Source organism: Salmo salar, chromosome ssa16 (genome assembly GCF_905237065.1).
Source record: "Salmo salar chromosome ssa16, Ssal_v3.1, whole genome shotgun sequence".
Classification (NCBI taxonomy): Eukaryota; Metazoa; Chordata; class Actinopteri; order Salmoniformes; family Salmonidae; genus Salmo; species Salmo salar.
This window is the reverse complement of record NC_059457.1, coordinates 26,424,185-26,439,120: the sequence shown is the minus strand read 5'-3', so window position 1 is coordinate 26,439,120 and position 14,936 is coordinate 26,424,185. Positions and strand designations below refer to the sequence as shown.

The 14,936-nt window shown below is 41.9% G+C and overlaps 1 protein-coding gene across 5 annotated transcripts; it reads right to left on the bottom strand.

The window, feature by feature from the left end:
• Positions 1 to 399: 399 nt before the first annotated feature.
• Positions 400 to 14,526, bottom strand: LOC106573405 (NACHT, LRR and PYD domains-containing protein 12). Of its 5 annotated transcripts, XM_045697120.1 has the most exons (17): positions 14,327 to 14,483; positions 14,090 to 14,134; positions 12,578 to 12,826; positions 12,200 to 12,250; positions 10,266 to 12,057; positions 9,903 to 10,076; positions 9,574 to 9,747; positions 9,313 to 9,486; positions 8,254 to 8,430; positions 7,935 to 8,108; positions 7,643 to 7,816; positions 2,270 to 2,443; positions 2,012 to 2,182; positions 1,711 to 1,884; positions 1,361 to 1,534; positions 1,080 to 1,250; positions 400 to 813 (listed from the first exon to the last, which is right to left on the bottom strand). In XM_045697120.1, the coding sequence occupies exons 2-17, from the start codon at positions 14,118 to 14,120 to the stop codon at positions 798 to 800; spliced, it is 4,050 nt and encodes a 1,349-aa protein (XP_045553076.1). In that variant the 5' UTR covers positions 14,121 to 14,134; positions 14,327 to 14,483; the 3' UTR covers positions 400 to 797. The 5 variants fall into 5 exon arrangements, 3 of the variants coding, with proteins under 3 accessions (XP_045553076.1, XP_045553077.1, XP_014003900.2); XM_045697121.1 differs by lacking the exon at positions 9,313 to 9,486; XM_014148425.2 differs by lacking the exon at positions 14,090 to 14,134 and having other exon boundaries at positions 14,327 to 14,476.
• Positions 14,527 to 14,936: the final 410 nt, after the last annotated feature.

Genomic DNA, 14,936 nt, shown 5'->3' with positions numbered 1-14,936 from the left:
ACAGCGGCCCCCCACACTCAGACCTACAACCATCTAGCACAGGCAAGATCAAATGCACGCAAATGTCAGCACACGCACACACACACACAGCAGCATATACACATATACAAACACTAGCACATACGCATGGACGCACATATGCACCTGGCCGAATACACACTCACACAATCAAATACATATTGACATGGTCACATATCTAGCTGCACTGGACTTACTATACAAACAGTCTCTTTTTCACAGGGCCCGGATGAGGACACTAATGAGGCCCCTAATGGAAACAGGAGAATAAAGCCTTTAAACCAGCAGACCTGTGTGTGTGTGTGTGCGCGCGCATGTACGACAAACTATCTTAAGATATTCATTTGATGAGGATGTCTAAGAATATGCACAATGATGTATCATTCTAACATTGTATTTTATTCCTATGACATTAAATAGAACATTGACAATCAATCCCCTTATACAATGTGTATAAAACCTTGTAAATATGTACACATATATCCAGGAAAATACATACGCCTATATATTTTTCAAAGATCAGTACTGTACTGCATACAAATGCATTACATTTGTAAAGTAGGTGTTGAGCGTCTTCAAAATGATAAAGCATAATCAAAAAGTGTATTAATCTCACTTGTTTTTAATGCTACGCTGCATCTGTTTGGTCTATTTGGTCTACACACAGCATGTTTTCAGTTCAGTGGTTTCAAGAACGGTTGAGCACTGCGTCCACGTCACTTCTTGACTGTCTCTTCAGAATGCGGCTGATTACTATGTCCTGTACGAAGATGGCTGTTTCACATTGGGACCAATCTAAAAGAAAGGATTTTGCAGAACAATAATGAGTCGTATGTATACAGGAGAGCTAAATACAGGATCATCGGAAAGAAACATACGGTGTAATAAAGAGTGCAACACAAGCTCTTTATCATTTTACTGTGCCACTATTAAGGTATATTTGTTTTCAGTCACCTTGCATTATCAATGAAACTCAATGACTTGCAATATTAACAAACACAAACACATATTGAATGACATTTGTGATACTCTTGACACTATACCACAACTATACCACTCACCCCACTTTCTCTAGTTTACAGTGTGGATCCTTCTGCAGTGCTTTGAGCAAGGCTTTTCCACGCCCATACCTGTTCTGGTTCAGATCGAGCTCTGTCAGGTGGAAGGGGTTGGAGCTTAGAGCTGAGGCCAGAGCAACACAGCCATCCTCTTTGAACTTACAGTTTGCTACCCTACAGGAAGAGAATCCAGTTATTCCATGTCAGATCAAAAATGATTGTATAAAACTTTTCAGTATAAAGCCCACATCTGCATTGGCTAAGGCTAAGCCATGTAAACCTACTTCAGTGTCTCCAGTTTACACTGTGTTTTCTTCAGTCCAGCTGAGAGTAGCTGTACTCCTGAATCATATAGGTTATTGTCACTCAGGTTCAGGTTTTTCAGACTACAGGAGTTTGAGCTGAGAGCAGTGGCCAGTGCTGCACAGCAATTCTCGGTGAGGTTACAGTCATCCAGACTGGAGGGAAAACAAAAAACACTGAAACTTAGGATGACAACTGTAATATGATAGGAATGACTTTCTAGTTTGTATAATACATTTATAACCATAGCGTTAAATAAATCAAACCCACAACATGGAATAAGCAAATTGCGGTGATTGTAATGTCACAAAGGTTTGTCATGATTAATCACGTCAAAATCTCCAGTTTACAACAGGGATCCACTAGCACAGCAAAGCGCAGATTCATTCCTGGGTCTCCTGGAGAATTGGAACTCAGGTCAAGATCTTTCAGGTGAGAGGGATTTAACCTCAGCGCTGTGGCCAGAGAAGCACAGCCTTCCTCTGTCATATCACAATTACAGAGCCTGCAGAGGATGAAAGTAATTCACTTAGCCATTTCTGAAATTGAATTCAAAGGTTGAGAAAATCTAAAATAAGACAAATAATTGGCGAGTTTAAAATCAATAAAAATGGTTCAATTAAATCCAATACCTCAGAATCATCAGTTTACAGTGAGGATTGCCTAATCCTGCAGAGAGCATCATCACTCCTGAATTCCCCAGATAATTGTGACTCAGGTCCAGCTCTCTCAGACTTGAGGTTGAGCTGAGAGCTGCTGCCATTGCCTCACAGCATTCCCAACTCAGTTTACAACAAAACAGGCTGGTAAAAATGTCAACAGATAATGAGAAACAGAATTTTCTCTTAGCCACAGTAATTAGTTAAACACTGCCGATTTATAAAACTCACCTCAGTTTCTCCAGTTTACAGCATGGATCCTTCAGTCCAGCACAGAGCAGCTTCACTCCTGAGTCTCCTCCATTATTCCTGGTCAGGTCCAGCTCTCTCAGGTGTGAGGGGTTTGATTTCAGGGCTGAAGCCAGAGAAACAAATGCTTCCTCTGAAATGTAACAGTCTGTAAGCCTGCAGAAAGAAATACAATGTTATAACGTCAAAGGAGTGGCTGCATTGCTGAATTCTCTGGAATGCTCTTCCCGATAGGAAAAAAAGCGTTTGTGCATGTGCCGGATTTTCTATACACAGATTCAAATAAAATAAAATTGTATTTGTCACATTAGCCGAATACAACAGATGTAGACCTTACAGTGAAATGCTTACTTACAAGCCCTTAACCAACAATGCAGTTCAAGAAATAGAATTAAGAAAATATTTACTCAAAAACTAAAGTAAAAATAAAAATGAACACAAAATAAAATAACAATAACGAGGCTATGTACAGGGAGTACCGGTTCCGAGTCAATGTGCATAGTTAAAACAAAGGGGAGGTTGGGGATCAATGTAAATAGTCTGTGTGGCCATTTGATTAATTGTTCAGCAGTCTTATGGCTTGGGTGTAGAAGCTGATAAGGAGCCTTTTGGACAAAGACTTGTCGCTCTGGTGCCGGTTGTCGTGTGGTAGCAGAGAGAACAGTCCATGACTTGGGTGACTGGAGTCTTTGACCATTTTTTGGGCCTTCCTCTCACACCACCTAGTATACAGGTCCTGGATGGCAGGAAGCTTGGCCCCAGTGATGTACTGGGCCATATGCAATGCCCTCTGTAGCGCCTTACGGTCAGACACCGAGCAGTTGCCATACCAGGCGGTGAGAATACTCGATGGTGCAGCTGTAGAACATTTTGAGGATCTGGGGACCCATGCCAAATCTTTTCAGTCTCCTGAGGGGGAAAAGGCGAGTGGTGGACACCAAGGAACTTGAAACTCTTGACCCGCTCCACTACAGCCCCATCGCTGTGAATGGGGGCATGTTCGGCCGTCCTTTTCCTGTAGTCCACGATCAGCTCCATTGTTGTCCTGTCTCTGTCCTCCTCCCTATAGGCTGTCTCATCATTGTCGGTGATCAGGTCTACCACTGTTGTGTTGTCAGCGAACTTAATGATGGTGGTGGAGTCGTGCTTGACCACGCAGTCGTGGGTGAACAGGGAGTACAGGAGTGTACTAAGGATGCACGCGTGAGGGGATGATGGTGTTGATGTGAGTCATGACCAGCCTTTCAAAGCACTTCATGGCTACCCACGTGAGTGCTACGGGGCGGTAGTCATTTAGGCAGGCTACCTTCGCTTTCTTGGGCACAGGGACTATGGTGGTCTGCTTGAAACATGTACAGTTGAAGTCGGAAGTTTGCATATACTTAGGTTGGAGTAATTAAAACAGTTTTTCAACCACTCCACAAATTTCTTGTTAACAAACTATAGTTTTGACAAGTGGGATAAGACATCGACTTTGTTCATGACCAAGTAATTTTTACAACAATTGTTTACAGACAGATTATTTCACTTATAATTCACTGTATCGCAATTCCAGTGGGTCAGAAGTTTACATACACTAAGTTGACTGTGCCTTTAAACAGCTTGGAAAACTCCAGAAAAAGATGTCATGGCTTTAGAAGCTTCTGATAGGCGAATTGATATCATTTGAGTCAATTGGAGGTGTACCTGTGGATGTATTTCAAGGACTACCTTCAAACTCAGTGCCTTTTTGCTTGATATAATGGGAAAATCAAAAGAAATCAGCCAAGACCTCAGAAAACAAATTGTAGACCTCCACAAGTCTGGTTCATACTTGGGAGCAATTTCCAAATGCCTGAAGGTACCACATTCATCTGTACAAACAATAGTACGCAAGTATAAACACCATGGGACCACGCAGCCATCATACCACTCAGGATGTAGACACGTACTTTGGTGCAAAAAGTGCAAATCAATCCCAGAACAACAGCAAAGGACCTTGTGAAGATGCTGGAGAAAACAGGAACAAAAGTATCTATATCCACAGTAAAACGAGTCCTATATTGACATAACCTGAAAGGCCGCTCAGCAAGGAAGTAGCCACTGCTCCAAAACCGCCATAAAAAAGCCAGACAACGGTTTGCAACGGCACATGGGGACAAAGATCATACTTTTTGGAGAAATGTCCTCTGGTCTGATGAAACAAAAATAGAACTGTTGGCCAAAATGACCATCGTTATGTTTGGAGGAAAAAGGGGGAGGCTTGCAAGCCGAAGAACACACTCCCAACCGTGAAACACGGGGGTGGCAGCATCATGTTGTGGGGGTGCTTTGCTGCAGGAGGAACTGGTGCACTTCACGAAATAGAGGAAGGAAAATTACGTGGGTTTATTGAAGCAACATCTCAAGACATCAGTCAGGAAGTTAAAGCTTGGTCGCAAATGGGTCTTCCAAATGGACAATGAACCCAAGTATACTTCCAAAGTTGTGGCAAAATGGCTTAAGGACAACAAAGTCAAGGTATTGGAGTGGCCATCACAAAGCCCTGACCTCAATCCTATAGAACATTTGTGCAGAACTGAAAAAGCGTGTACGAGCAAGGAGGCCTACAAACCTGACTCAGTTACACCAGCTCTGTCAGGAGGAATGGGCCAAAATTCACCCAACTTATTGTGGGAAGCTTGTGGAAGGCTCCCCAAAATGTTTGACCCAAGTTAAACAATTTAAAGGCAATGCTGCCAAATACTAATTGAGTGTATGTAAACTTCTGACCCACTGGGAATGTGATAAAAGAAATAAAAGCTGAAATAAATCAATCTCTCTACTATTATTCTGACATTTCACATTTTTAAAATAAAGTGCTGAGACTAACTGACCTAAGACTTGGAATTTTTACTCGGATTAAATGTCAGGAATTATGAAAAACTGAGTTTAAATGTATTTGGCTAAGGTGAATGTAAACTTCTGACTTCAACTGTTAGTATTACAGAAAATGTCAGTGAAGACACTTGTCAGTTGGTCTGCGCATGCTCTGAGTACACGTCTTGGTAATCTGTCTGGCCCTGCAGCCTTGTGAACGTTGACCTGTTTAAAGGGCTTGCTCACATCGGCTACGGAGAGCTTAATCACACAGTCGTACGGAACAGCTGGTGCTCTCATGCATGCTTCAGTGTTGCTTGCCTCGAAGCGACAATAAAAGGCATTTAGTCCGTCTGTTAGGCTCACATCACTGGGCAGCTCGCGGATGGGTTTTCGCCTGTAGTCTGTAATAGTTTGCAAGCCCTGCCACATCTGACGAGCGTCAGATCCGGTGTAGTAGTAGTCAATCTTAGTCCTATAATGACACTTTGCCTGTTTGATGGTTCGTCTGAGGGCATAGCGGGATTTCTTATAAGCGTCCGGATTAGTGTCCCTCTCCTTGAAAGCAGCAGCTCTAGCCTTTAGCTCTGTGTGGATGTTGCCTGTAAACCATGGTTGGAAAATGTACGTACGTTCACTGTGGGGACGACGTCGTCAATGCAGTTATGGATGAAGCCGGTGACTGAGGTGGTATTCTCCTCAATGCTATTGGATGAATCCTGGAACATATTCCAGTCTGTGCTAGCAAAACAGTCCTGTAGTGAAGCATCCGCTTCATCTGACCAATTCCGTATTGAGCGTGTCACTGGTCCTTCCTGCTTTAATTTTTGCTTGTAAGCTGGAATCAGGAGGATAGAATTATGGTCAGATTTGCCAAATGGAGGGCGAGGGAGAGATTTGTATGCGTCTCTGTGTGTGGTGTAAAGGTGGTCTAGAGTTTTTTCCCCTCTGGTTGCACATGTGACATGCTGGTAGAAAAGAGGTAAAAAGGATTTAAGTTTGCCTGCATTAAAGTCCCCGGCCACTAGGAGTGCTACTTCTGGATGAACATTATCTTGTTTGCTTATGGCCTTATACAGCTTGTTGAGTGCGGTCTTAGTTCCAGCATTGGTTTGTGGTGGTAAATAGACGGCTAAGAAAAATATAGATGAAAACTCTCTTGGTAGATAGTGTGGTCTACAACTTAACATGAGGTACTCTTTCTCAGGTGAGCAATACCTCGAGACTTCTGTTATGGGACATTTTATTTGTATGTGTCCACATAACTGAGTATGTGACTAACCTTGTGAAACTGTCCTATTATAATCTCCTGTTTTTCTGAGTATAACTGGGTTGCAAACCAGCTTGCTCCTATGTCCTTGTATAGATAAAAGGAGAACTGAAAAGATGCTTCCAGTGGTGCTGGCCCAAGAACAGGGAACTGTAGAGATTTGTGCTTATCACCCAATGCTTCGGAATTCAGACTGTCTGCACTGCACAATGTAACTATGTTATTCTCCTGAACTCAGAAAAATAAAGAATCTTAGTTTGACTTGGACTCCAGCAAATCCTTATTTTATATTATCCACCACACTTCCTTAATATTAGACATTGAGCACCAGCAGTTATTGACAAATAAACAAAGAACAGCTACGTTCTGTCTTGAGGATGCACGGAAAACCCAGCCAACTGCATATTATCAGTGTCGTCATTCAGCCACGACTCGGTGAAACACAAGATATTACAGTTTAATGTCCCGTTGGTAGGATAGTCTTGAAAGGAGCTCATCCAGGTAATTTTCCAGTGATTGCATTTTGGCCAATAGAACGGATGGTAGAGAGGGGTTACCCACTCGCCGATGAATTCCCATAAGGCACCCCAATCTCTGCCCCCTGTACCTCCGTCTTTTTTTCACATGAATGGCGAGGATTTGGGACTGGTCTCGGAGAAACAGTATATCCTTTGCGTGGACTCATTAAAGAAAAACACTTTGTCCAGTTTGAGGTAATTAATCGCTGTTCTGCTTTCCAGAAGCTTTTTTGGGTCATACGAGATGGTAGCAGCAACCTTATGTACAAAATAAGTTAGAAACAATGCGAAATAACACAATAGCACAGTTAGTTAGGAGCCCGAAAAACAGCGGCCATCCCCTCCGGGGGCATTTTCTTTGGTCAGGCATTTTTGTCTGGTATAGCCTATAAACTTCGACTTGTTGCACAAAAGACATGATCGACATGTTGTACAACAAACTTCTTTGTCTGTGGGCTATTACAACCTAAGCACAACACAGACAGGCAGTCTAAATAGCGATTTAATGGTCGTAACACATGCATAGACTCTAATTTGGTTCTTTAGCTCTGGGGAAGATGCTTCCAGTGGTGCTGGACGAGGAAGAACAGGGCAATTAACTACGGTCACACAGCCTCATCCTAATTTTAAACGCATAGCTTAGAGCCACAGAACTTCACAGTTTGACTCTTTCAAAATATAATAAGGAATTATATGAATGAAGTATTGTTGTAAGTCGTATAACTGTACCTCAGTGTCTTGATTTCACAGTGTGGGTCCTCCAGTAAAGCAGAGAGCAGCTTCACTCCTGAGTCTCCTAGGAAATTGTTACTCAGGTCCAGCTGTCTCAGGTGTGTGGGGTTTGACCTCAGAGCTGAAACTAGGGAACAGCAACCGTTCCTAAGGACACTACAGAATGACAGCCTGCACAAAGGAAGGGAAGAGGCCTTCACTACATCTTGATACCAGCTGTGACAGTAACTTTAGCTAAAAATCTAAACCCCTTTCCTGTTTAGTTACAAATTGTTACAAAAAGACTAACCTCAATTTCAATAGTTCACAACCTGGATGCTCCAGTGCAGCAGAGAGAAGCTTTGCTCCTGTGTCTCCTGCTTTATTGCTGCTCAGGTCCAGCTGTCTCAGGTGTGAAGGGTTGGACTTCAGAGCAGAGGCTAGTGAAGAAAAGCCTTCTTCTGTGACTCCACAGGTTTCAAGCCTTCAGATAAGAGAGGGATATGTTTTTTCTGTTTCAGCTGAGTCTGTACAGTTTGAGTGTCAACCATCAGTATCCCAACTATCTGAAACTCAGATGTTGTCTCCAAGAACAAGATTTAACAAAACTATTCTTTATCAGCACTTGCCTCAGTGTCTCCAGATTACAAAGTGGATTCCCCAGTGCAGCAGAAAGATTGGCCACTCCTGCGTCATGCAGGTTATGATTGTAGCTCAAGTCCAGTTCCGTCAGGTGTGAGGGGTTTGACCTCAGAGCTGAAGCCAGAGAAGCACAGCCTTTCTCTTCGATTTTACAGTTTGACAGCCTGCAGAGAAATAGAAAAGAGTTTCACTCTTTCAGCATACATATCGAAGAGCTGAGAAGCTACACAATAATTTGTTTTACTCAACATGTCTACCACAACCAAGTTTATCGTGTTTAATACAGACAGTAACAGAAAGGGTCATGTACAGAAATCAATCAATTATAATTAATGAAAAGGCTTGAAATAAAGAGAGTATCTTAGACTGAGTCATTCATTATGCTTTGTGAAATATCATCTTCTGTAATTTTTTACAAGAGATTTTTTTTACAATATTTACAATTTCTGAAATACAAACGATTAAACATAATTATCACATCAGCGTTTCTAGTTTACAATTGGTGCTTCTCAGTCCAGCAGAGAGCAGCTCCATTGTCCTGATCAGTAAAGGGGTATTTTGTTATTGTAGTTTGGTCAGGACTGGCAGGGGGTGTTTGTTTTATGTGGTTCGGGGTTTGTTGGTCTATGTGTTTATGTAAAGGGGTGTTTGTTTAGAGTGTTCCGGGGTTTAGGTTAATGTTCAATGTTAGTATATTTCTATGTTCTAGTCTAGTCTTTCTATTTCTATGTTTAGTTTATGGGTTTGACCTTCAATTGGAAGCAGCTGCTCCTAGTTGCTTCTAATTGAATATCTTATTTAAGAGGGGTGTTTTTTCTATGGGATTTGTGGGTAGTTGTCTCCTGTTTAGTGTCTGAGCACCTGATAGAACTGTTAGTGTCGTTAGTTTTGTATACATGATTTGTTTGTATTCCTTCTTCAACGTTAAAAAGAAGATGAGTATACACGTTCCCGCTACGTTTTGGTCTGATCATTATGACACCCGTTACATACAGCCCAATACTGTGCAGGTTTATGAAATACAAACGATTAAACATAATTATCACCTCAGCGTTTCTAGTTTACAATTGGTGCTTCTCAGTCCAGCAGAGAGCATCTCCAGCCCAATACTGTGCAGGTCATTGCGACTAAGATCCAACTCTCTCAGACTTGAAGAGCTTGAGCACAGAGCTGAGGCCAGGGCTTCACAACATGTCCCAGTTAAGCTGCACTCAAACAAACTGAAAAAAGAACATTGGTGCTGTATATTTCATCAAATATTACTCTAAAGTTAACAACGTAACCTGTTGAGTGGAGAGAATACTTACCTCAGTGTCTCCAATTTACAGTGTTGAACCTCCAGCGCAGCAGAGAGCTGCTTCACTCCTGAATCTCCTAGGTTATTGGAACTCAGATCCAGCTCTCTCAGGTGTGATGGGTTTGACCTCAGAGCTGAAGCCAGAGAAGCACAGCCTTCCTCTTGGACTTTACAGCCTGACAGCCTGCAGATAAGTACAAAGGGTTTTACTCTTTCAGGACACACAACAAATAGCTGAGAAGTTAATCAATAATTTGTTTTACGAGCCAGAATTAATAAATTGGATATAGATGTGTTACCTAAATAACAATAATATAATGTAATAGTCATAATACTCACTTCAGTGTTTCCAATTTACAGAGTGGATTGCCCAGTCCAAGACAGAGCATCTCCACCCCTGAATCAGTCAGATCATTGTGACTCAGGTCCAGCTTTCTCAAACTTGAGGTACATGATCCGAAAGATAAGGCCAGATTCTCACAACATCTCCAAGTGATATTGCAAGAATTCATCCTTTGGGAAATAAGGAACATTTGAAAATACCACTCTGTTTTAGTCCAGTGTTTCTCAAACTTTAGTCCATAACCCAGCCCAGGTTTGTATGTTTTGAACATGTATCTGAATCTGAGATAGGACTACCTGTCACTTGTTGAATGTTTATGGGAAGAAGAGGGAGGGAGAGACAAAAAGCAGAGTACTTACAGAGCCGTTTTAGAGGCTTTGATCACTGGCAACAGCCTCATAACGCCTTCGTCTGATCTGACAAATTTATTCAGATCAAATACATCCAGCTCCTCATCTGAGGACAACATAACAAAGGCCAGAGCAGACCAATGAGAATATGAGAGTTCAACCTCCGAAACACCTCCTGACTTCAAGTAGATTTGGATTTCCTCCACCAGAGAATTGTCGTTCAGCTCATTCAGACAGTGAAACAGGTTGATGCACCTCTCTGGAGAGGGATTTTTCCTGATCCTGTCCTTAATGAAGTCGACTGTGCCCTTGTTGCTCTGTGAGCTGCCTTCTGTCTGTGTCAGTAGGCCTCGAAGGAGTGTCTGGTTGGACTTCAGTGAGAGGCCAAGAAGAAAGCGCAGGAACAGGTCCAGGTGTCCACTCTGACTCTTTAAGGCCTTATCCACTGCGCTCTTGTAGATGTTGTCAGGACGAATTTCTTCATACAAGACAATTCCAGTCGAGGAAGATGGTAGTTGGGGTGTTATAACATCCTCATTGTTGTCTTCAAATGAAAGAAACACATACAAAGCAGCAATGAACTCCTGAAGGCTCAGATGAACAAAGCTGTAGACCACCTCCTGGAACATACACTCTTCTCTTAACATCTGTGTGAACACTCCTGAGCACAAAGAAGCTTGTCTGATGTCAATGCCAAACTCTTTCAGATCTTTCTCATAGAAGATCAGGTTGCCTTTTTCAAGATGTTCAAAGGCCAGTTTTCCAAGTTTCATAATGATCTCTTTATCCCAGTGGAGATTTGTGTCAGGGTCTTCATGATACTTCCTCATTGTCTGTATTGTCTGGAAGATCAGAAACTGTAAGAACATTTGTGTCAGAGTCTTGGGCAAGTCTCCACTTTCTGCTTTACTCAACAGTTTCTCTAGAACAGTGGCTGAGATCCAACAGAACACTGGTATGTGGCACATGATGTCGAGGCTCCTTGATGACTTTATATGTGCAATGATTCTTTCAGCTAGTTTCTCATCACTGACTGTCTTCATGAAGTATTTCTCCTTCTGTTCATCCCTAAACCCTCGTACCTCAGTCACCTGGTCAACACACTCAGGAGGGATCCGATTGGTAGCTGCTGGTCGTGAAGTTATCCAGAGTAGAGCAGAAGGAAGCAGATTCCCCTTTATGAGGTTTGTCAGAAGTACATCCACTGTGGTTAACTTTGTGACATTACAGCAGATCTCATTTCTGTTGAAATTCAGAGGAAGTTGACACTCATCCAACCCATCAAAGATAAACAACACTTTGACTTTTTTAAAGTTGGAAAGTCCTGATTCTTTGATGTCGTCAAAAAAATCATGAAGTAGGTCAATCAAACTGAGCGTCTTTTCCTTCATCAAATTCAGCTCCCGAAAAGGAATTGGAAATATGAATTGTATATCCTGATTAGCTTCTCTATCAATCCAGTCCAGAATGAATTTCTGCACTGAGACTGTCTTTCCAATGCCAGCGACTCCCTTTGTGAGTACAGTTCTGATAGTCATGTCCTGTCCAGGTAAGGGTTTAAAGATGTCGTTGCACTTGATTGGGATCTCTTGTGTCGCTGGTCTCCTTAATACTGCCTCAATTTTCATCACCTCATGTTCTTTGTCAACCTCACCACTTCCACCCTCTGTGATGAAGAGCTCTGTGTAGATCTTATTTAGGAGTGTAGGACGTCCTTGTGTAGCTATTCCTGGAAATATTCTTTCAAATGTTCTCTTCAGGTACGATTTCAATTCTGTTTGGCACATTTCAATATTCTCATCTGAAAAATAATAACATTGGTGAATAACGCAAAACATATTTGTTCGTTTTAAACAATTTTAACACAGGACACAGTTTAACCTTGTAGGAAGTCAGTCAATCAATTGTTGATGATCGCGAAGCCAATATTTCATGTAATTTACCTTTGTCTTTAGAATTCAGAGTTGTGCTGACATGGACTGCAGAGGGTTCACCTGGGATGTGAGAGCAACAGATCATTAATAGTAACCACTGCCTTCTCATCAGTGTTTTTGTTTTTTGGTGTGGATGTAGAGAGACTCAGCATTTATTACCATTGCCTGTAGTGTTTTAATTGATGCATAATCAACTGATCCTTACATATGGTAAGCATTATCCTAACCCGCAGCAATGACATTGCATCTGGGCTGAGCTGCGATTGAGGTACTGTCTTTGGTTTAACTCATGGGACAGTGATGAATAGCAAACATGTAAAAATCCAAGATATCCCAACTTTATACATTGTATTTCTGCAGCACACAGAGGGATATAGATGATCTTACCTAGATCTTGGACTAGTTGAGGTTGTTGTTCCAGTAGAATCCTGTAAAAGGCTGATTTCACCTTTACCCCTCCTGAATTCAGGGCCTCATACAGCAGTCTCATTTGTTCCTGGCTGGTCCTGGTAGCATGGATATTAGAGTACACCTCCTTATGGATCAGGCACCTCTGGAGTAGGTCATCTGCTATGGCCATCACTATGGTAACCCTCTGAATGAGCTCAGCCCTGTGCTTATCCACAAACTGGGCATCTGGGAGTGATGTTAGATAAGAGAGATGCAAAGTTATCAAGCCAAGTTATCACATCATCTCTGTGAACCTGCTCCTAAGTGGGTAGGACTAGGAGGGAAGCTTTAAAGATTAGAATATCACATGTTTCACAAATATGACTTTACAAACATCTGTCAACGTATCTGGTATGGTCTCTGTGACTGACATTGCAGGGCATCATTCCTGACAGTTTATAACAACTGTGGTATCCCGGGAACTCTACCCTGGCGGTTGGTAATAGAGGGGAGGTACGTCCTGCGACGTTGGCTCCCTCTGCTGGGAGTACACGGGCTGGGCACCCTGACACGGATGGCTCCAAGTAGAGGTAATTAGGGGAAAGTGCCAACCAGCCGTGGAGGCACATAAAAGGAGCACTGTGGCACACCGTGGGGGAGAACAGAGGGACCGACACAGAGCAGATGCTGAGAAGAAGAGCTGAGCCAAACCTACGTGATTTCGTTGTTATGTGTATTTTATTGCCTAGTAAAGTCGTGTTTGCTGACTAGAACCTCCCTGTCTCTGTGTCAATCTCTGTATGCTCAACACCCCACGGTTTACCGCACAACGTTAATCTTTAAGGACAATCATTGCTTTGATTTTGTACAAAACATGGTAGCATTTAACTGTATTTACAATGTATAGACGTATTCTTACAGCTAACCCAAGATAGTTCATATGGGCTATTTAAAATTGAAATCGTTGTCTCGTTGTGGGAGAAAGAGGCAAGGTGGGCATAGCCAAGCACCACTCAGAGCTAGCAATATCCTATTGGCATATTTTAACATGTATTTGCATATTTACGTCAGGGAACGCCTACTCTCTGTATGAGCTTGTACGCAAGAACTTGAAACTACCGTTGCACTCCTTCTAAATAATATAATTTCTAGAGAGTTTGGCAATGACCCAAGTCCAAAAACTTAGTGCACTCTGTTCATAACACATTCTAGTTTTGGGAACGGAAAATTGTGTCGCGATCCGATGTTTCATCTATGAGAAAATAAGCAGAAGGTCAACCCAGTTTTATCGTGCTGCATCTTCTCCCTCTGCTTTGCCGCTGGACTTCCTCTCTTTATCAAATAGCGAAAGTGAAATCTTTTCCCTTTTTCTTTTCCCATATACCATTCTTGGAGAAATGTGATAAAATCATTCAATATTTGGATAAATGTTATGTCCTTTGCCATATGAAAATAGTTAAATATCATTTGTGAGTTAAGAGTTGATCACAAAGCCAGTATGTCACATACCATCTGAAATCAAGGCTGCAGACTCAGCCATGCTAGCAGTTTAACCTGGGGAGAGAGAAAGATACATTTTCTTCATCCTCTTTAGCTGTGCTACCAGGACTATTCAACACGGCCCTCAAGTACTGCAGTCATCTGCAGTTTCACAAAGGCTACTCTGTCAGCATGCATAGCTCAACATTGTTAAAACATAGGAAACTGTCCAAAAGCCTTCCGTGTTAAATTAGGCTATTTCCTTACCGTAGTCCCAGGATGTGAGATTTGGAAGCTAAATCGTGTCTGTCTATGGATATCTCCTTGAATGTAAAACTGTTATGCAATGAAACAGTACACCGACTGTGATTGTATCCGAGATGGCTGCTTATGTAGTGTTTCTTTTTCTCCAGTCATTTGTTTCTGTTGCCCCTCCCCGTTCAGAAGTTCAGATGCAGGGTGTGTAAATCGAGATAAAGGCTGACTGCTGAAAAGCTGAAGTCAGCCAACCAGTTTTGGAGTATGCCGCTGAAATGACGCTAAGATTTGCCTTCCCCCCTCTTTTGGACATGATCTTACTGTCAGTAAGCACACTGTCAAATAAAATAAAATGTTATTAGTCACATGCGCCAAATACAACAGGTGAAATGCTTACTTACAAGCCCTTAACCAACAATGCAGTTCAAGAAATAGAGTTAAGAAAATATTTAGTAAATTAACTAAAGTAAAAAAAATTACAATTAAAGGTAACACAAGAAAATTATGTAACAATAAGGAGGCTATATCGGTACCGAGTCAATGTGCTATGGGGAACAGGTTAGTCAAGGTAGCAGAAGTTTAAATTGATGAATTGTTCAGCAGTCTTATGTCTTGGGGG